The sequence below is a fragment of the Leucopleurus acutus genome (assembly GCF_964270905.1).
Source record: "Leucopleurus acutus genome assembly, chromosome: 2".
NCBI lineage: Eukaryota > Metazoa > Chordata > Mammalia > Artiodactyla > Delphinidae > Leucopleurus > Leucopleurus acutus.
The window spans coordinates 89,617,050-89,640,835 of NC_139143.1; the positions used below are offsets into that span (position 1 = coordinate 89,617,050).

Sequence of the window (23,786 nt, forward strand, 5' to 3'; positions counted from 1 at the left end):
CCCAGCTGAACGGCCTCAGGTGGTGGCATTGCCTTGGGAAGCTCCCCTGCCATGGTCCAAGGATTTTGTTTGTTTGCTTTTCTTTCTTTAAAAAAGAATTTTTTAAAAACAGATCTAGTGAGGCAGTGGGGAACACATTAAGAGATGATCCATTCCCAAGGGACTGGCTGCTAGCCAAACGTAAAATGATCATATGGATAAATCAGAAAGGTAACATTAATTTGTAGTGAGAACTGTAACTCTTAGGTACCAGAATGATTATGTAGGCATGACCAGTGTAGAAAATCAGACCGCTAGTCAAAACATATCTTAGTGAATACGGATCACACCCTGAAATCCTGGTCCATCCATCTTCCTTCAGGGGTTCCCTGACAAAAGGACTGAAGATTATGTACCAGCCAGTCAAGTGCTCCCTTCTTAAACAATTCTGGATAAATGACCCCAAACACTTTTTCTTTCTATTTCTCTTTGGTTAGGTGTTGTGCTACAGTTCATCTTTAAACCCACATACAGTATAATTGCTTCTATCATTTTGTTTATTATTACGTTCTACTCTTTTCTTCCTAAGGTTACACCTAGGTCCCCTTGATTTGATTTCATGTGTTCCTAAAACTTCCATCCCACATGGACAGGTGGTTTCTTTCATTATTTCAGTTCTTCAAATGCCTGAATCTGATTTCAGTTTCATTCTCAAAAAATAACCTTAACCCTGTTTTTTTGAGTTTCTGTGCACTCATCCCTATAGCAGCATTCACAGTCTGTTTGTAGCATTTACTGTCAAGTTTTGCCATCTCTATTGATAGTATTTTTGTTGCAGACAACCAAGAAGAGGAGGATGAAGGCTTGGGAGTTGATCTCTCTTTCATTGGCTCTCATGCTTTTGCTCGAATGGAAGGAGATATTGATAAGCAAAGAAGACTGATCCTTCAAGGACAGTTATCAGAGGCAGCCCTGCAGAAGCAGCATCAAAGAAAGTAAGGCAAACCCCTTTGGACTGACAGACACATAAGGACATGAGAAACAAGAAAGGGCCTACCTCTGCTAAATGATCTACACATAACATGGTCTCATTTATTCTTCATGGCAATCCACTAAGAAAGATATGTCCCCACTTTGTAGATGCAGAAATTCAAAGTTAATATCAGTGGACACTGTTAGTATGTGATGAAGTCAGTGTTCAGATGCATCTCTGATTTCAGAGCTCCTACTCTTTCTACTGCGATTGTAGTGTCTTTGGGTGAGATTATATTCTAAAAGCAGAAAATAGAGGAAGGGAAAAACCAAGTCACAAAGTTTTTACTTAACATTACTATATTTATAATTAAAGCATAATCTATGGTTGTATTAACGTTAAAAGAGCTTTATTTCCCCCTGATTTATCCCAGGGACCTTATAAAGCCATTCCATTTCTTTCAGGTATTTTCTAAAGGAATTCTGAATAACTCCTTTTTGAAACAAAGAAAAGCAGCTTTTGTACTTCTGGGTAAGCTTGTCCAAGGATTAACAAACAGTCCTTGGAAAGCTAGCTGCTTTTCAAAAAATGTTAAAGGAAAGGAAAAATCATACACCATAATTGATTAATATTCATTATCTTATAGGGTTAGTTGAGGGGATAACATCTCATAGGGTTGTTGTGAGTGTTAAATAAGATAATGTAATGAGCTTAGCACAGTACCTGGTACTTAGCAAGCTCTTAAAATTGGTCACTGCTGTTCTCTTCAATACTGAGCAAATTATGGTTTATTTTACCTTTGAGCTTTGGTACTTGCCATACCTTTTGACTGGAATACTCTCGTTCTTCAATTCCTGCTCATTCTCCAGGTTTCAGCTCAGAAGTGATTGCCTCTAGAAACTTATCTCCCTGGAGATAAGTTGGAATAGACAGAATAGAAGTCTGGAATCAATGCCTCCTCTGTATGCTTTTTTTTTTCCTTTTTTTTTACATCCTATACTTAACCAAAGGATAGCCTAGCACTTATCACACTATACTGTAATGATGTGTGGTTGTTGTTAGTCTCCATGTATAAAGTGGGAGTCAGACTAGACGATCTCCGGAGTCCCTTATAGAATTAGAATTTTGTTTTTCCTGAGTTCCTGGTCTTCACTTTATTCTCCCTTTTTTTAAAAAAATAAATTTATTTATTAATTTTTGGCTGCATTGGGTCTTTGTTGCTGCACACGGGCGTTTCTCTAGTTGCAGCAAGCGGGGGCTACTCTTCGTTACAATGCACAGGCTTCTCATTGCAGTGGTTTCTCTTGCTGCAGAGCACAGGCTCTAGGCATGTAGGCTTCAGTAGTTGTGTCACACGGGCTCAGTAGTTGTGGCTCACGGGCTCTAGAACGCAGGCTCAGTAGTTGTGGTGCACGGGCTTAGTTGCTCTGTGGCACGTGGGAATCTTCCCAGACCAGGGCTCGAACCCATGTCCCCTGCGTTGGCAGGTGGGTTTTTAACCACTGCACCACCAGGGAAGTCCAGTTCTCCTTTTATTTTCATGAACAAAAGCTAATCAGTCACTAGGGGGCACCAACGAACAGCTTTTCTAAAGGCAAGCACAATCGAACGACAGTTTCAGTGGTTTCTAAACTTGGCCATGTGTACGAATCATCTGGCAAACATTTTTCTTTAAATACAGTGACTGGGCTTTCCCTCACATGACTGGGATTTGGCCTCTATGTATATTTTAAAACTTTTTCACATCATGATTCATGTACAACTAGATTTGGGTACCTGTGTTTTGGACTAGGGCAGTGGTTCTCAAACTGTTTGGTCTCAGGTCCCCTTTGCATGCTTAAAAATTATTGAGGACCCCAAAGAGCTTTTGTTTTTACCTGGCTTATACCCACTAATATTTATCATATGATAAATTATTTGTTAATTCATTTAAAAATAACCCATTGTGTTTTTATGAAAAATAACTATTTTTTAAGTTAGTGAGAAATGCAGTGTTTTACGTTTTTGCAGATATTTTAATGTTTGACTTAATAGAAGACAGCTGGATTCTCATATCAGCATTCAAACTGTTGCAATACTTTGTTTTGGGTGAAGTATATGAAGAAAATTTGACCTCATTAAAATATGTAGTTGGAAAAAGGTGTATTTTAATAGCCTTTTCAAATAGTTGGGGATATTCTTTGATAGTACACCATAACTCAATAAATGGTAGTTTCATAATGTTGTAATATGGAATCTCAAACCATATTTATGAATTTTTGTATTGTTATATTAAAATGTGTTGTTTTATCCTGCACTTTGAGTAGATTTTATAATAGGAATTTAGAACATGAATTTACAACATGATGTGTTGGTCTTTTGGAAAATATTGACTCACGTAATTATTCAGTTGTTCCAAATATTGACACATTACATTACATAATATCAAAAACTTATATTTGATAATATCACCACTGATCTCATCAGAAAAGTCCTTAAGTATTAGAAACTGTTAGCTTCTGGTGGTGGATACAAATTTTCTAACATTATATCTGTATTTTAAAGCTTGAATTTTATCAGTGGTAACAAATACTGTTGGTTTTTTTTCTTGAAATGGCAGGGTCACTTTATTCATTTTTGACAAAACATCTGCCAAATACTCATGTTAAATAACCACAGTTTGTCTGCCAGTCATTAGTTGAAGACAAATGGTGTTCCATGAAATAAAGCAACTGGTTCAGCTTGCAAGTCAAACAACTAGATCTTTTCTTCAGGACAGCCTCATGCTTTGGTCTGCAGAAATGCTTTGTGTGTTCTTCCCATTTTGTGACATATTAATATTAAAAAGATGTATTTCCAAGGGTTAATGAATAACATTAATAATTTTTTCTTCCTCATCAAAGACATTCTTAAATGAAACTGGCTTTATTTTTCCTGTGAGTATTTTGGCAATTAAGAACACAACGACTACTAGTACAATCTGGTGCTTCCACCTGAATTCATGCTAAAGCAGCAGTAGTTTTATCCAACAGTTGCTTTTGCACCATCAGTGCAGATGTCAACACAGTGAAAAAACAAATGTTTTGGTGTTATTATGAAAATAGTTTTGACCTTGTAAAACCCCTTGAAAAAGTATTGGGACTATGCACCACACTTTGAGAACCACTGGTCTGTGGTCTCTCAGCAGTACATTATAGTTGAAAGGAGTTTTGGTAATTATCTGATACAGTTTTCTGAAATGTAGTATAAAGTGTATAAGCATTAGAATTACCAGGGGTGCTTGCTAAAAATTCATAGGCCTCACACCAAACTTCCTGAATCAGAACCTCTGTGGGAAGGCCTCAGGAATCATCCTTCTAAGGTTTCTTAGTTGATTTCTTAGGTGATTTTGTACCTGATCTGGTCTGATCCCTCTAATTTACAGAAGGGTGAATTGATCACCAAGAGTGATTTGACCAGAGTTACAGCTAATTGAAGATGAGCCTTCAAGATGGCTACTGCAGCTCATCTCCCTTCTCTACTACCATCTCCAGGCACCTACACAGACCAGCTTCAGAGAAGCTGGGAAAGGACCAGACACATTTTGTTTTCATATACAGAGAACTGCTTTGTTACCACCTTTCTCAAATCAGTTACCCTATTCTCTCCTCTCTCTTTTCCCTCTCTCTGTCTCTCTCTGTCTCTGTCTCTGTCTCTCTCTCTGTCTCTCTCTCTCTCTCTCTCTCTCTCTCTCTCTCTCTCACACACACACACACACACACACACACACACACACACATACCTTTTTAATTTTTGCATGAGTGATACAGATAAAGTGGCATTTGTTTTTGTCTGGACTGGATACTTGCCTGTCTGTATTGCTCTCTTTAATGAGATTTGTTTCACTTAATAATGACTAGTTCAAACCAGTTTAAAATGAATCTGTATTTACTGAGTCCATGCTTTCTGGAAAGGGGTCATCAGCAAAGGGGTAGGTTCTAGGAAGGAATATGAATACAGCATGTAAAGCATTGTCCTTCTTTTTGGTAGAAGGCCATGATCTTGAGATTCAAGTTAGTCACATAGTTGACAGTTTCCAGTCGGTTCAGGAAACATTGGATATTTACTCTGTACAAGATAATATTCTAGAACTGAAATATACAGATAAAGAAAGTAGTCTCTCTAGTCTAGAAATTCATGAGTGAGCCACACTACCCTCACATGTCATGGTGTGTTCTGTGCGGCGCTGAGGTTGTTGTGCACATCCAATTAACACATAGCTATAGGCTTGGGGAAGAGCACAGCCTATGGTTCCCAGAGCTTGAACCAAGAAACAAAGGCGTGGTACCCCTGCCACTCACTTCCCTTTAGTGATAAGTTACATCTGAATCAAAAGATTTTCAGATTTCCTATTCATGTGCCCCATGTCTGTGATAATTAAAGATGAGGTCTTGTCAGCAGCTCAGAAGTGTGACCCAGGAAACCTAGACCCTTTCAGGGAGCCCATGAGGGCAAAACTCTTTTTATAATCTTACTAAGACTTATTTGCTCTTTTCATTCTCATTCTTGTAGTGTTCAATAGAGTTTTCCAGAGAGTGCTTAATGTGTGATATTGCAGTAGGTTAAATGCAGAAGCAGATGTAAAAATCTAGCATAAATTAAAGAGATTTGCAAAAATGTAAGAGTGTAACTCTTCTCCCTAAATATAGCTTATTTAAAAATAAAAAGTTATTTGTGTTCACGTAATAGGTTTTTATTATTTTTGAATTAATAAATATTTTTTATAAATCTCTCTTTTTATTTCTAAAATGGTAAATATTGGTAGGTGTAACTGACATAAATATGAAAGGGTCCTGAGACTCAAAAGTTTGAGAATTGATGACTAATTGTTTAGGAATTTACTATATAACTGAGCTGTAGGTCATCTGTTTACATACTCTGCCATGGCTACATGTTTTAGACTGTAGTTTAAAATTTTTATTTCTCTTACTCTTTCTAAATCAGGATTATATTTACACAGGTTGAGTTTGGTTTCTGTTATGTTTGTTGATCAAGTTGAACAAATGATAAATTTTTTTAAATCTCTTAGGAAGTAAGTAGATCTTTAGTTAGAATTATCTTTTTGAAAGCCTTCAATTCTTCCTTCAGTAACAAAACCAACGGTCACATGGATCGGCTGTAGGGTTAGATCATTCCTTTCATAGCATTGCCTTGTCTCTGTGTAATAATTCGCTTGACCATCTAAAATAATTAGACATGTTGTCTAGGTCTTGATTAATATTTCCAGGTCTTCCATCCAGTTGTGACACAGTTTGGGCATATCACTCTTAAAATTATTTCACAAGAACTTTCTTCTTTTTCATTAGTGTTCCTTGGTTGGCTTAAGATCCAGTTGCCTGTAACTCTTATGTCATTTCTCACAGTAAAAACTTTATCTCATTCATTATTAAATATTTATTGAGCGCTTACTAACGTGCCAAGCTAGAAACATAATAAAGTGTCACGCAAGGCACACACAGCCCCAGGCCTCATTGAGCCTAGGGTCTTGCAAAGGAGAGAAATGTTAAACTGATTATTGTATGAAAAATGTATTTAAATTACAGGGTGCAATAAGAGTGTATAACAAGGATTTTAACTAAGTCCAGTGTGGGATAGTTGCATCAAGTCAGGAAAAGCTTCTGTTAATTAATTCTATTTTGTACATCTGAGTTCCAGTTTAAAAATTTTTTTTTCTTCACAGTTCATTGAATACATAGTTAGTGTCAGGAACTACCCTAGAAATTTGCTAGAAATATAGAGACAACTAAGACATAGTCCCTATCTTGAGGTCCAACAGAGTAGAAGCAAATATTGCAGTGAGTGGGTAAAGCCTTGTGCTGATCTTTGTGATATAAAGAAGGGAGAAGTTAGTTCTATAACAGGCCTGGACCTTGCCTCCACTTCCGCTCACTCCACCCCCAGCCCCCACTCCTACCCCTGCCAGTCCCCACCTCAGCGTACATACTTGATTGATACAGTATTCAGATGTCTGCTGTATTGCTTATCTCACTGGGTCTTATTACAATGTTAGTTGTCTTTGTAATATGTCTATCTCATATATTCAACCTCAACTCTGAAGCCAAGGGCCTTTTATTATTCTTCTCAGGCCTCCAAAATACCTTGAATAATACTCATGTTTATTATTTTATTCAACAAAGATTTGAGTCCTTGCTATGATGCAGGCATTGCATTTATGCAATAAATCTTTGAAAATGAGCTAATGAATACACAGAGAGTATAAAAAATAACAGGTATTTACTGAATTCCTGTTACATGTTCTGTGCCATGACCTGTGGTGCTCATAAGACTTTTAAGACATATTATTCTGTTTAGTCTTGATGTGTGGAGATGGCTTAATCATAAAACAATTAGAAAGCAGGACAATAGGGGAGTTAGTGTAGATAACCTCGGAAATAGCTCTGTATGAAAATATGGAATAGTACATATGAATAGGGAGAACTACAATAAACACAGATCCTTTCTTGACTTGCAAATTATATCTTAAACTAAAATTAAAAGTTATTGTAGGGCTTCCCTGGTGGCGCAGTGGTTGAGAGTCCGCCTGCCGATGCAGGGGACACGGGTTCGTGCCCCGGTCCGGGAAGATCCCACATGCCGCGGAGCGGCTGGGCTCGTGAGCCATGGCCGCTGAGCCTGCGCGTCCGGAGCCTGTGCTCCGCAACGGGAGAGGCCACAACAGTGAGAGGCCCACGTACCACCACCAAAAAAAAAAAAAAAGTTATTGTCTTTGAATTCAATTTGCACAGGTGGGCACGTTTCTAAATTTAAAAACATAGACTATAGAACTATGCAATACTAAGTATTGTTTTCACAAACAATAACAATTTCTGTGAAACTAGCAGGCATATCACTTGTTGATTACAATCCGTATGTAATAGACTTCCTATTAAATATCCTTAGTTGTGTGATTGTACTTCATAGCTGAAAGGTATCCTACATAAACACCGTTTTGCAAATGAGGAAACTGAGGTCCGTAGGGGTGAAACTACTTTACTGAGATTGCATAGAAAGTGATAGTGTGAGGACCCAAGTATCCTCTCTTCTGGTTTAGTTTAGTTTGTTTGTTTGTTTGTTTTCATGTTGTGGGATGTTGCCATATGTGACCTAGATGCTTCAGAGTTGCTTTTCATGCATTTAGGTACCTTGAAAGCTTTTTTCACAATTAAGTAAGTGGCACTTTGAATTTTAAGAAAGTAAGTATGAAATAGTAGAAAAAGTACTGACCTTTCCAGCAAACTGGAGACTTGAGTGCAACTTCAAATTCAACTCTACCATTAACTGGTAACTCTAAGATTAATTTGACCTTTTTCAGATCGCTTCCACTCTTTGAGATCTTTACGTTTCTTCCAGTTTCAGTATCCTCTTAGCCAAAGCCAAACTGCCATCTTTATGATCTGGTATATAGAGTATCAGCACAGCTACTTTGATTAGCCAGTCATTAAATAAGCCTGGACTTCCCAGAAAAAATTACCTACTTTCTTTGTGGTCCAACATAACATGTACAACACTTACCTGGTTTTCTTCTGAAAAGTAAACTTCTTGAGGGTCTGACCACATCTGTTCACTAGAGTATTCTCAATACCTCTTGTGTAGTAAGCACTCAATAAGTCTTTGTTGGATTAGTGAACATCTGTTGTGGAGAACTGCTATTGCTTTAGGCCTTCTTTGCTTTTTTTTTTTTTAGTAGGGGAAGATAATAGTATTTAAAAACAATGTTAGAATACTTGGTATCTTAGCCAATTATATGAGTAGTCTTCATTTGCTCGTAAAGGATTTTTAAAAATCATCTAGTGTGAATACCTTCCTTTCTCAGTAACTCATTTTTTTTTTTAATCAATAACAGAGTAGAGATTCTGCATGGTGTAACAGCCTCTTTAACTCCTTTCTCATTATAATAAAACATTATTCTTTAAGAACACAGACAGATAAAAACAGGTCTCATTTATAAATTTACAACTGTTTATTACAATAATTATATCCTTTATTTCTCTAGTTATAATCGCTGGTTGTGTCAAGCAAGATCTGAGGATCTATCTGATATTGCTTCTCTAAAAGCCTTATACCAAACAGGTGAGCTTAAGGATATGGTAACTTATTCTTTTACTGATTAAGAACCTTACTTAGCATGTTATTAGAGACTTCACTTTTCTCTGATTTTGTCCATTTTATCTCTGAATAGATTTTTTTTGTACAATGGAAGATAGTTTTTGCTCATCATCAAGATCTTCAAAATAGCATCTCAACCTATAAGATTTTCAGCTAGTAATTCTACATTGGCCAACTTCATTTCTTCTCAGTGTCCTTTTTCCTATCTTTTAATTTTTTTTCTACTTTTAAAAGTACCATAATCCTGCTGTACAAAATTCAAACCTTACATAAATAAATAACGGAGACAGTAAAAGTTATCAGATTCCCCCTTTATATTTCTTTTCCAGGCAGTACTCGTTAATTTTCAGATTTGAGTTCCATTTAGTTTTTCCTGGATCACTGATGTTATTAAAAGTTGTAGTATGCTTAAACAAAAAGCTATTTATAAAAAAATCTTTACCCTCAACCTTACCTTTGGCTGTCCCTGATTTAAAACCTGTAAGAGGGCTTATCTTAAAAGTAAGGGCAGTCATCAAAACTTCATGAAGCTGGGAAAAAAAAGAAAAGAAAGGTGATGTTTTCCACATACTAAAAGAAATCTGAAGATGAAATCTGAAAAACTTATGTTCCTGGTTTTCAGTCTTTCACATTTGTGTAGAATATTTTTATAAGGTCAGAGCCCAGGACAGATAATATTCTTGGAATAAAGTTTCTGGGTGCTGATTACATTTCCTGTTTGTAGGTGTTGATAACTGTGGTCGCACAGTAATGGTGGTAGTTGGAAGAAACATTCCTGTAACATTAATAGATATGGACAAGGTAAGCCATTAAAAAGCTTTGTTTTATAAATATGTTGATTTAAAAAATAAGTAGGACATGAATTTGGAATCAGGGCTTAGAATATGAGACAGAATTGTGTATCTGTGATAGAGTAGCAGCCCTGATTCTGCAAGTTGGCACATAGCATTTCAGTAAGGGGTTTGGTTTTGCGCTCTGGGAGAAACGGAAATACTGAATTGCCATACTGTGATCTCCAAAAATGCAGCTGCTTTGTTTTGGATATGATGTAACTGGCAAGTTTTTGGTTGGACTCATTCTGTATTATAACTGTACTAATAATCAAATTCTGCTTTTCTTGAAACAAGAAACATTAACTCTTTTATCTCTCTGAAGAGAAGAAGTAGTTAACCCAAGATGTCATAATTTCGTAATCCCTTCTTTTGGAGGTAAAGGACAGAAATAGATGATTCATAGCAGAAGAAATGGTATTACTGGTAAACAAAGTGTTCAACCTGATTAGTAGTAAAAAAAAAAAAGTGAATTAAAATGAGATCTCTTTTTTCACCTTCAAAACTAGCCATTACTTTTACTTTTTTTGTTTGTTTTTTTGATAGATAAGTGATTTATTAGAATAGGACACTTGTGAGGCTTACAGGCAGGTGGGCAAGAAGGTGCTGCACCCCGAGACCTTAACGGGCTACAGTTTTATAATCAAAGGAAAAGTGGTGAGGGGGAGAAGACCACCTTCTTCCTCATTCTGAGTAGACATCATGCTTCTGTTGTCATTTCCTCCTCCATGTCAGGCGGGGGAGTTTTCTTGTCCCTTCGTGGTCCAGCTGGGACTGTCATCAAAATTAGCCATTACTTTTAAATAATAATCATTGTTACCAAAGATGAATTGAAACTGTCAAAGTGGTCACGCCCACTGACCCATTAATCCCATTTCTGAGAATTTGTACTAAGGAAATAATCCTAGGTTTGAAAGTAGCTGTAGGCCCAGAAATTGCCCAAATTGGAATACTTGGGCAAGGGACAACTGAATCCATGGGATAAATATGTAGATCTTCCTAGAGCAATTGTAATAGACACAGACTGCAAAGGAGGAGAATCACTTTAATAAATAATTCTTAACCATAGTAAAAAAAAAAAAAAATGTACTCAAAAGTGTAAAAATTAAATACAATTTTAAGATAAAACACAGTTGTGCAAAAGGGGATAATTTTATCTGGCTAAGCCCTTAAACTCCTGGTCACTGGTGTTTGGGTAAAAAAAAACTGTGGAAGCCCTGGATTGGGAATGTTATTCACAGGCTCATTTGTGGCCCAAAATTATAACTTAAATTCCTAACAGGTAATTATTATGCATCCACAAATGGAATGTTTTGTGACCCTGAAAAATTATGGTTATAGAGGCAAGTACTATAGAGAAATGTTTATGGTATAATATCAGTAGGAGAAGAAACAACAGCTTGTATGTACATTGACCTTTTTGTGGAGGAGGGGGGCATGGTGCGAGTTTATGCATATCAGTATCTCAAAATGGATTTCATAGTTTTAGGGAGAATTTGTTTTCTACATTTTTCTGTCATATGGCTGTACTTCTTTATAATGAAAAAGATTCAAGCTAAAGATGGGGAATTTGAAGCTGAAAATGGATATCTTGATTGCCTTGCCTTGAGGTGGTGAGTGGATAGAAAGAGGACCAGAAGCAGTCTGGCAAGAGCAGAAATAATAATAAAAATACACACAGGGGGAAAAAACAACTGATAATCAGTATGACATTCATTCTCAGCATTAATAATGTGATTGATACCAATAAAAGCGTAAACCCCTGCCTTTGATTCTGGTGTGTACTTACATGGTGTTCTGGATGTTCGTGGTGTATCATTTCGTATATATTGTGAAGTCCAAACCAGGTAGCAACTGGAAAGGTACTGTGTTTCCTTAGTGCCCTCCTCTGTCTGCTCTGGTAGCAGTTGGACCCATGCTAACTAATCCATGTTAGTCCATTCAAGTTAATGCCAAGGACTCCCCTGAGGAGGAATGGAGAAATAACCTGTTTGATAATAATCTTCAGTTGTTACCTCTTAGCTTCCTCTTTGTCATGGTTTATAGCTACACCACTGGGTCATGCTGGCCCTGCCCATATCGTGTCTCTGCTTTGTGTTTAATGTTTCTCTTAAATTTCATCCTTCTTGTAATGGCATATTCCTCTAACTGATCCAGGTCACATTAAGTTTGAGGCAGAGCAGGGAAGTGCTGCCCGGCCCACTGCCGTCTGCTCACTAAACCTGTTCTCATTTTCCTCATTCAGTTCAACGTCAAAGATGCTAACAAAATTAGCCCTCAAAGTGAGCCATGTGAGGCATCACTTCTAATGTCCTTTTATAGTAATTCTTGGTTACGTGAGAGCCATTAGTCCGTTTCTCAGTGGAGACTGCAAAGACTTTCACTGAATGCAGGTAGGACCTTCAAGAATGATTAAAAGTCTAGAAATTCTCCCTCTAATGGTTTTGACACCGTTATTCCAGAGAGAGAAAACCTGGTAGTTGACTGAAGAGCTCTTTTGAGTATGTGAAGAGTTGTTTGAGAGGACGGAGACTGGTGATTCTCTTCCACCACTTAGAACAAGACAGAAAGGGACCATACTGTAGCATTATGTGCACTACTAAACACTGGCATGAGACACTTCCCCGAAGATCTTTTTAAAGAGGTACTCGTTAGTCTGAGATGTCTCTCTGCAGTGCCTGGGGAGCAGATTAATCTTCTGGGTTTTTTCTCTCTTGGCATCTGTGAAATAGACTACTGTACAAAATGATTGTTATCTTTATTTTTCTTCTAGGCTCTCTTATATTTTATCCATGTAATGGATCACATTGCTGTGAAGGAATACGTATTAGTATATTTTCACACACTGACCAGCGAATACAATCACCTGGACTCTGACTTCCTGAAGAAACTCTACGATGTTGTTGATGTCAAGTTAGTTATCTTCTCAGATTATGAAGGGGGAAAGCAGCCTTTTTCTTTCCGAGTATTAAGCAATAGCAAACATCGTTGTGTATTTTGTGAAAGGATAGTTCATGTAACTAAGATTTTTATTTTACTTAGATTGGATATTTTAATAATAGGCCCTCCTTAACTCCAGTTTATTTTGTATCAAAGTAAATTCATATGTGAACTTTTTCCTGCTTTTAAACACCTGGAAAAAGAGTTAATTGTTCATAATGGTGACTGGTTTTAGACATGGCTTATACTGACTCTCTTTTTGATTTTGAATCAGGTACAAGAGGAATTTGAAGGCTGTTTATTTTGTTCATCCAACATTTCGTTCAAAGGTACGGTATTTTTCTTTTTAGCTAAATCTTGAATTTAAGTGCACTACATGCATATTAAGATATATTTCATCATCTTCTTGCTGTCACCGTTGTGACTGCTAATTTCTTTGTTTACCCTTCCTTTTTAAGTGATCTTGAGTTGTGGTCCTATTTTGGTCCCATGTAACTCCAGTATCTTTGTAGGCGACCTTTACAGGCCTTTAGTCCCTCAGTCCTTGCCTCTTCATGCTCTTTGTTAATCTGGGCTTTTTTCTGCCCTTGCTCCTGGCTAACTCCTATTTATCCTTCAGAGCTCAGGTCAACAATTACTTTCTGTAAAAAAACCTCTCTGATCAATCCTGCCACTAGTAGGTACTCCTGCATTGTACTTCCTTCAGATTTTCTAGTCTTCCTTCATTGTTGTTTTTAATTCTAATTACTAGTTTAATTTCCTACCTTATGTGTTAGCCTGCCAGATCTCTGAGAGTTATTATATAGCTATCTTGCTCATAATTACATCCCTAATATCTAATCCTGCATCTTGATTTCATCAAGATATCTAGTCCTTTGGTCCTTTTACTTTTTCTGAAAATATCTTCTTTTTTTTTTTTAATCTTTATTTTTCTTCCTTATCCAGCCTAAAACTCATGTTCCATCACTTCAGCCACTCTTGTCAATAAATAACCTATGTCTAAAATAACCTATGACCTCTTAGCCTTGCATCACACTTGCCCATCCAAACCTGATCTTGAGCTATTCCATCATTCTGCTTTCTTCACTCCCGTATCTGGGTTGCTGAGCAGTGGTGGAGAAATCATAGAGCCATGTGAATTTGGGCTTCTCAGCAGACTCGCGGGGCATTCACTGCTAGTGGTCCTTTGATGCTTCACTGAACAGTGTCCCAGCATGGCTGTGTGCTCCCCTCAAGCTCTGTTTTACCAGCAACTCCTCACTGCAACAGATGGCCCTGCCTCATTCCTAACTGAGAACATAGAAAACATCACTGAGGAGCTCCCTGTCTTCTCCCTCCCACCCCAAACTTACGTGCCATCTCTTCCTATCATTGCCACTGTTTATTCTGTCACAGAAGTGTGTTCCTTCTTAATGAAGGGCAGTCCCTCTACCTGTGCTCTGGCTCCCATAGTGATAATAGCTAATGTTTACTAAGCACTTACTGTGTGCCAGTTCTTCCCATGAGTTATCTTGTTTAAGCCTTATATCTATGAAGTAAATAGTAGTAGTATTCCCATTGGATAGGAAAATGATGGATGCTTAGAGAGATTAAGTAACTTTTGCAAACTAAGCAACTGTAAAGTAGCAAAGGCTGGATTTGAATCTAGGCATTTGAATTCCAGAGCCTACACTCTTCTCTACACATATATTGAATATTTTCCTTGTCCTCAGGAACCTCTCTTCAGCAATTATCCTCTTTCTTATCTCCCATTTTTCTGGATCTAACTCATCAATTTTTAAACATTCTAAAGCCTCCACTTATCTCTCTTCCCCTTTACAACCAAAATTTTTTAGTGTAATCTGTGCCCTCTGCTTACCATCTCCATTTGTCATACACTTGAAATTACTCCAGTCTGGTTCAGATCCCACTATGGCAACTAAAGCTGCTCACGCTAAAAACACCAGTAATTTCTCTTTTCCCTATGCCCTTAAGCACAGTTATCACTTCTCCCTTGAAACACTTTGTCTTGGCTTCTTTGAAACTTACCCTGCCTAGTTTTTCTTCTACTTCTAGCCACTCCTTCTCAGTCTCCTTTGCGGTTCCCTCTTTCTCTGCTCACCGTTTGAGTGTTAGTGTCCCCAAATCCTCTGACTTCTTTCATTCTGTACTTCTTTTTTTTCATTCTTGTGTTTTCAACAACCCTCCAAAATATATGCAATTCCCAAGTATATGTCTGGAGAGGCAGTAAAGTCTAATGTTTGTGAAAGCATGGATTTGAGATTCAGGTAATGTAGGTTCTAATCCCAGCTCTACCAGTTACCAACTTGTTTTCTCAGGCAAGTTATGTAACCTCTGTGTGCTTTAATTTCATCTTCTGTAAAGTGGGGATAATAGTAGTACCTACCTTGTGTAGTTGTCAGAAGGATGAAATTAGTTAATACATGTAAAACGCTTAAAACATTATCTGGCATGCAATAAACACTCAGTAAATGTTAGCCATCATCATCATTCCTGTGCTTAGACCTGCTTGTTGAACTTCTGATCAGATATCTTCACTTAGATGTTTTACAGGCCCCTGAAGTTCAACATTTTGAAAACAGAACTACTCATGTCATCATCTCCCACTCCCTCCCAAACTGCTTTTTGTATTCCCTATCTTTGTAAATGAGACCACTGTCTACCCAGATGCCTAAGTCAGAAACAAGGGAGGCATCCTTGGGTACTTGCCTTACCTCATTCTCATCATATTGCATCACTTCTGTGTGCTTACTATTGTCCAATTCTATGCCTGTGTCTTTAGTCCCACTGCCTCTACTTTAGTTCATCCCACCATCACCTCTTACCTCAAAGGATGCAGCAACAACCTAATCAGTATTCACGTTGTCCTGCCTCCAGTATAGCACTGTTCCAGGTGCCTTCAGGCCTGCCTAGTGAAATTTTCCTATAATATTACTATAAGAAGCCAAAAATATTTCCTATTTACTATAGGGGCTTTTACAAAAGTTTGCCAACCCCTGGTCTAGGCAAAGAAAAAAATAAGCATCTGAATATATCAGTGTGGTTTGGAGAAAAGATGACTTATTATTTGGGTGTAAAATCCCAGGATTTAGTGATTTATTAAATGAGTACGGGTGAGAGAAAGGACTGTGTCATCCATGACTCCCAGGGGTCATCAGATGTAGGGACCATGGATTGGGATGTAAATTTGAGAACATCATCAAGTAAATAGAGCTTTAACTCTTTAAAAGTGTTAATGAATAAAATCATAGACTTAGACAGCTAAAGAAAGAGCCCTGGGATCAGGGAAGGAGATCAAGAAGAAATAATCAAAAAGCAGCAGGAGAACTGAGATTGACTAATGCTGTGGAAGCCAGTGGATGGGAAAAGCATCAGAGATGGTAGAAATAGTTATTTTAAAGCACTATGGAGAAATTAAGTAAGATAAGTAGTGAAAAGTCCTTATTAAATTTCATAACTAAGATGAGTGAAGGCTTCAGTGAGAATGTTTTCCACTTTGGGATTTGTCACTGTTTACAAAATTGTTGTCTGTCATTGAAATACCATCTTTAAGTTTTGCATGAAGTATTTTAATAATTCTTTTAAAAATTGCAAATTTCTTTTTGGTCCCTCAGTGTTAGAACAGCACAGTAGAAAGTGCTGTGCTTATGGGAACACTGCTTGGCAAGGCTTAAAAAAAAAAGTAAAATGTGTGAACAGTCACTTAAATCACTTTGTCTTTCCTACTCTTCTTTCAGTTGAGTTCTGATTACATGGTCTTATCAGATAATATATTATTAACCTTCCTAACCTTTCTCCTTATTGGAAAAGTTAACTTTGTTATGCTCATCAAGTGGCTAATTTTTTCTTTCTATAGCACATAAGAAGTGCTTGACTATTTCCCAAAATCTCATCATCCATTTATTTTTGTATTCATCCAGTAGCTACTGAAATTTTTTCTTTAATGGAGACAAACAGAAGAGTATGTTGGTTTTTAGTATGTCTTTGCAAGAATGTCTGCTATCCCCACTTGTATTCAGTATTGTACTGGAGGTTTTAGCTAGTGTAATATGGCAAGAAAAAGCAACAAAATGCATATAGATTTAGAAAGGAGTAAATAATGCTGTCTTGATTGTCATTAATGGATGACATGATTATCTATATAGAAAACCCTATGGTATCCTCAGAAATGCTACTAGAACTGATGAGTAACTTTTAGCACGGTTTCAGGGTTTAAGATCAATATTCAAAAATCTATTATATATATTAGCAAGAAACAAATTGAGATTTAAAAAGCAATATAATTTAATCTAGCATCAAAAATACCAAGTACTTAGGGATAAATATGACAAAAGATATGAAAGACTTGTATAATACACTGCACAAGTTATGTATACTGCAAAACATTAATGAGAGAAATTAAAGGAGACCTAAATAAATGAAGACATATACTGTATTTATGGATTAGAAAACTGAATACTGTTAAATTGTCAATTCTTTCTAAAGCTATAGATTCAATTCAGTCCCAGTCAAAATTTCAACAAGGTTTTTTCTGTAGAAATTCAATTAAAATGCACAGAATCTAAAATAGCCAAAACAACTTTGGAAAAGAAGAACAAAGTTAGAGGACCAACACTGCCTGCTTTCAATGCTTATTCTAAAGCTACAGTACTCAAGACAGTGAGATACTGGCATGAAGATAGACAAAGACATCAATGGAGCACAATGAAGAATCCAGAAATAGATTTACGTATTTATGGATAACTGATTTTTTTACAAAAGTGCAAAGTCAGATCAGTGGAAAAAGGTTAGTCTGTTCAACAAACAATACTGGACCAATTAGATATCCATATGCCAAAAAAAAATGAACTTTGATCTATATCTTGTATCACATAAATGTAAAACAAAACTTTTTAAACTTCTAGAAGAAAGTATAGGTGAAAAAGCTTTGTGTGACCTTGAGTGTAAAGCGAATATTTCTTAGATACAACACCAAAAGCACAATCCATAAAAGAAATTGAACTTTATTAGAATTTAAAACTTCTGCTCTTTTAAAGATAGCTAAGAGAATGAAAAGATCAACCACACAACCACAGCCTGAGAGAAAATCTTTGTAAATAAAACATTTATCTGATAAAGGACTTATCTTTAGAATATATAAAGAAATCTCAAAACTTAATAATAAGGAAACAATTTAGAAATGGAAAAAATGATTTGTGCAAAATACTTCACCAAAGAAAATATACGATGATAAATAAGCAAATGAAAAGATGTTCAGCACAATTACTTATTAGGAAAGTACAAATGAAACCAAAACGAGATATTACGTTCCTATTAGAATGGCTAAAATTTAAAAGACTGTGTATCAAATGTTGGTGAGAATGTGGAAGAACTGGAACTCCCAAATAGTGCTGATCAGAACGTTAAATGGTATCACACCTACTGTGTGATCCAGCCATTCCACTCATAGATACTTACCCAAAACAAATGAAAGCATATCCATTGCCTGTATACAAATGCTCATAGCACTTTTGTTATAGCCCCACATTAGAAACAACCCATATGCTCATCACTGAGAGGACTGATAACCAAACTGTGGTATATCCATACAATAGAATACTACTCAGCAATAAAAAAAAGAATGAACTGTTGATATATGCAACAACACAAATGAATCTCAACATATTTACGCTGAATAAAAGAAGCATGTACATACCAGACGAGTGTCCATACTATGTAATTCCCTTCATATAAAATTCTAGGGAATATGAACTAATGTATAATTTTTCTACAGAAAGTAGAGCAGTGGTTACCTGTGGACAGGGACGAGGGGCGGGAGGGAGGAGTTACAGAGGACCCTGAGAACCTGTAGGAGTGATGGGTATGTTCATTTTCTTTCTTTTTTTTTGTCGTTGCTGTTGTCGTTGGCTGCGCCGCGTGGCTTGCGGGATCTCAGTTCCCCGAGCAGGGGTTGAATCTGGGCCACAGCAGTGAAAGCCCGGAAGCTGAACCACTGGGCCACCAGGGAGCTCCCAGTGTTCATCTTCTTAATTGTGATGATGGTATAATGGGTGTATACGTAATGTCACAACTTAACAAATTTTATCCTTTAAATATATGCAGTTTATTGTAAGTTGGGTATATCATAATAAAACTTTTTTTTAAAACTGCATGAGATATCACTGCACTGCCACCAGAATGGCTAAAGTTTAAAAAACTGATGATACCAGATATTACCAATGATGTGGAGTAACTGGAATTCTCCTACAGTATAAGTCAGAATGTGAATTTCTGCGACCACTTTGAAAAAAGTTATGACAGTTTCTTATAAACTCAATATATACCTAGTCTGTGACCGAGCAATTCCAATACTAGGTATTTACCCAAGTGAAATGAAATATATGTGCATAGAAAGACTTCTACAGGAATATTCACTGCAGCATTAATCATAGCAGCCAGTGACTGCCAGCCAAGGTGTCCATCAATAGGATTATGAATAATTAAACTCTGCTGTATACTTGTAATGGAATATTTCTTGGCAATAAAAGAGAACATCGATACTACTGATATACACAACAGCATGAAGGAATCTTAAAAACGTTAATGCTGAGTGAAGGAAGCCTTACATAAAAGAGTCATACTGTATAATTCCACTTATATGAGATTCTAGAGCAGGCAAAACTAATGCATGGTAGAAAAAAAATCAAAACAGTGTTTGCCTCTGGGAAGAGGGGCGTGAGGGAACTTTCTGGGGTGATGAAAATGTTTTGTATCTCAATAGGAGTTTTACTAATACAAGTGTGTACATCTGTCTAACCAGCAAAAGTACACTTAAAATCTGTGTATTTCATCAAATGTAAATTTTATAGCAAACTGAACGAACACTGAACTCTAGTTAAAGATATGAATACTGTATTTGGGGAACGTTTACTGATGTCTGCAGTTTACTTTGAGGTGCAGCAAAAAAGTAAGATGGGTTAATAGATGCATAGAGGAACAGATAGATGTGTGATGAAGAAAACTTAAGGAAAATGTTAATGATCGTCTGAATGATTTCTGTACCAGTGCTCCCTGTAAAATTCTTTCAACTTTAGTGAATGTTGGAATTTTCATCCAAATTATGAATCTTCATAATTTTTTAATGGAATAAAAACTTCTTTAACTTTTATCACAAATTCAGACTTATCCAGAGTGTTACTCTGTACCAGACTTACGAGAATACATAGCCACTGTTTGCTAAGATCTGACTTTAACCCCTCCTTCCCCACACAAGAGAGTCAGTGAATAGCTATCTTTCCCCCACTTGGACACCAATGGATAGACATTAGCAGAAATTTCAGTGTTAGAGCCACTAGCGCTGGTTGCCACACTATTGGAATTGTTTCAGGTAGAAGTCAGTGCAAATGGCGGGTAGGCAGAGACTGAAGAGCAGATGTATGAAGTGAAAGCCATTATGTTACCTTTCATAATATTTTGGGATGGAGAAAATGATGAAGGATTGAGAAAATAAAACCCATGTGTAATGAAATCCACCATTATTTTATACTAAATCGAAAACTGTAAATGGAGGGGTTGTAATTATAAAATAATGAGATGAAATCAAGGGATAATAAAACAATAGAATCACTGTCCTGATTTCCATACTTCTCAGATCTTTTCCAGGGCACTCCACCCAACGTGGTAAGTTGACTGCTCATATAAATCACTACTCTTTTTCTTTCTTGAAGTTCACTAATAGAACGTGAACTAATAGTATTTAAACCCACTGTTGATTCTGGCTCTAGTAGATGACTTAAGTGCATACATGTGTGAACAATCTTTTCCTAGTTTATGTTGTCTTGTGATCCCATGTTCTTGGCTGTGCATTTGTGAATAATTGGATGAAAGAGTTTCTAGCATTCACAGAATATCATAGCAGCCTTCTTTTCAAATTTTTAATTCAGTTTTTTAAAATAGTAGATACTGAGTAAAGCAAGTTTACCTAAATAAATGTATATCTATGACTTATGTTGTAAATAATTGAAAATTAAAAGCTGAGCTACATAAAAATAAAATGAAAAAACTGAAGACAATGCTCTTGGGTCTCCCTGAATGGAAAACTTGTAACTGGGTTTCCACTTCTGTCTACTTTGAGTAATTTTCTCTTGCTAATACCTAAAGAATGTAAAGGAGGTAATGGGAGAAAATGCAACAGAGAAATGTGTTTGTCTTTCAAAGAGTGTGTGCCTAAGATCACTGCCCATTCTTCCCCAACCCAGCCTTCTCTTTGAATTTACCACCACCAGCTCACCGTGTCAGTACATGCAGCATAGTCAAGAGTCCTTTCATAGAACTGTATAACTAAGAGGGGCTTTAAAAATCATTGAAGTCCAACTTGCTCGTTTTGTAGATGAAGAGACTGAGGCCCAGATTGAAGTACAACTTGTTTTTGTAGAATGAAGGAATATTCGACCATCCCTAAATAGTACTAAGGTAGTAAGTCCAGAAAGTGTTTGTTAATTCTCTCAACACGTATTGAATTGCTTACTTTTCATGTTGAGCATTAGTTAGACCGTATAAATCCCTATAAATATGGTATTGAAGAAGAGAATCCCCAGACGGGGGAATTTAGTCTATTGAGAGAATCAGCTACTACCACAAAGAGTGTCAGTTATGTAGTAATATGAGTAAACACGGTGTTGTTGGAACACTTAGAGGGAAGCTGCTTCTCCAGCTTTGCCTGGAGTGTAGGTACTCAGTGAAAGCTTCCTCACAGAGGTGAGTTCTGACCTGAACTCTGAAGGACAGTTCTTAGCCAGGCAAAGAATTGAGGAAAAGGGTTTCAGGACTAAACGAGCAGCATGTAAAAAGATCCTGAGGTAAGAGACAGTGGAACACAAATACCCTGTGTAGTCCCTTCTAGTTCCGTAATTTTATACCTTTTTCCACGTAGCACAGCTCCTTGCCTGTGATAGGTATTCATGTGTTTCTTTGGGCCATTCATTGCATTTAGTACTTTTTGCCTTAGGAAGTTGTTATTATGCTTATAAGCTGGCTCCTTTTCTAGAGTCTAAGCCCCCATTAGAGGAATGGCCAGGCCACTGTTACCCTGTATCACCTACAGCTGTGTCCAATGCTTAGCACATAGTAGATTCCCAGTCGATGTGTAACTCCTTGCACAGTGTATCTCCTGACACATCCGCAAGGTTCTTCTCCGTTCTGACTCTACAATCTTTATTTTCTTAACCTCTTCCTAGAATCTCTAAAATCTCCATGGTCTCTCCGTAGCTCTTACTAGTTTATCAGCTAACTGGTTGTAGAGCCCCTAATCTAGTTTGCAGAAGTTTGTATCAATTAGGTATATAACAGCATGTGCTTTGAAAACGAAACAAAAAAAACTGATGTAAAAAACTGGGGATTGGAGTGTAACTAAGTGACAATCTAATCTGATTTAAATTAACTCACTTGGTTCTAGAAAGGCCGAGTACCTCCCGCCCCCTCCACCACCCTCCAAATAAGCTTGGTAAGATGAGAGGATACAGAGGGTAGTGTTAATATCTGAGGCCTTATAACAGTCATTGGTAGTATAGCCGAAATAGATTAGTGAGCCAGGCCATGAAACTCAGTATGAAATAGGCCTTATCTTCATTCATTCATTCTTTTTCAAATACTTGAGAATGCATGGTCTGTCTGTACCTTCTAAAACTTTAGACCATTCTATGATTGTCTGCCAAGTACTAGGGAAATTATAGAAGTGAATATAAGAAACTACTTATATACCTATGAAGTAAGATAAGTGCTATAAATGAGATTTAAACATAAGGTTATGTGAATTCAGTAGAGGGGATAATCTGTTTGGAGCTGTAAGGGAGAAATAATGGTAGAGATGAGTCTCTACCGAGTCTTGGAAATTTGGACAAGATTCTGATAGAGATAAGTGTAGTGTTGTCTCTGTTATTCCATGCCTTTTCTCATAAGTAGGTATGAAGACAGTATGTTGTATTAGGGACCAGGAATATGTGAAAGGTTTGGAGCAACCACTGGAAAACATGATAGGGTGTCAAAGAGAAATTTAAAAAACGATTGGCAAGTGCCCAAAGTGGCATGTACTGTATTTATAATGTACCCAGTTATATACTGGAATGTACTATGCCAGTGCACTGAGAATTCACACGCGTATGTTACCTTCTTCTGTAAATAAAATGAGGATAGCAGTAACATTGTACCTCCCTCATAGAACTGTTGTATAAGCCGTTGGTAAACATGACTAATTATGATTGCCAGTTTGGATAGATGAACAAGAATTTGTAAATTCTAGCTATTGTTTAGCTAGAATGCCAGTATAGTTTGCCAGTATAGTTTGCTACCAAGAATTCTTTCTTTTTTTGGAACCAACAAATTTTGCAGACTAGCTTTTATAGAAAGATTGCAGTGTCATGAAGTGAAATGAGCAAAGGTGGCTCCACGTCTACAGAAGATTCACTTTGACTGAGAAAGAGACTGCATGCCAAGTGTCAACAGAAAAATAAATGTCTCAAAACTTGGCAAAAATTTTCAGTCTCATTTGAAGTAATGAAAAGGGTTTATGAGATTTGGAGATGTTAACCATTTTCAGAGTACCAGTGAATCAGTTCTTCCATCAGATAAGGCAGTGGTTTTGCCCACAGCCCACAGTAAGAAGCATATTATGTTACATCCCAACACATGACATGCACTGGAGCACATAGACATGTAAGAGAAACTGAAGCTTCATGAGACAAAGCTCATCTTGCTACATTCCCTAGTCATTGTTGCTCTAGCATGTTTCTGTTTGTTGTTTTTAATACTGTTCACAATCCACTAAACTGATTGCATAATCCACTGATGCACTACAACCTGCACCTTGAAAAACACTGCTTATTACAAGATTTTTTTGATATCAATTTCAGTTTCAAAATAGTTTTTATCTAGCATAAATTTTCAAAATCATGTGTATATTTCCA

General features: G+C 36.9%; 1 protein-coding gene across 1 annotated transcript in view; it reads left to right on the forward strand.

Moving 5' to 3' along the window:
- GDAP2 (ganglioside induced differentiation associated protein 2) overlaps positions 1 to 23,786 on the forward strand; it is a 71,070-nt gene that overhangs the window by 42,216 nt on the left and 5,068 nt on the right. The window contains exons 8-12 of the mRNA XM_082856191.1: positions 818 to 974; positions 8,964 to 9,040; positions 9,801 to 9,877; positions 12,680 to 12,819; positions 13,121 to 13,175. Coding sequence (XP_082712317.1) covers positions 818 to 974; positions 8,964 to 9,040; positions 9,801 to 9,877; positions 12,680 to 12,819; positions 13,121 to 13,175 — 506 coding nt within the window. The remainder of the gene's footprint in view (positions 1 to 817; positions 975 to 8,963; positions 9,041 to 9,800; positions 9,878 to 12,679; positions 12,820 to 13,120; positions 13,176 to 23,786) is intronic.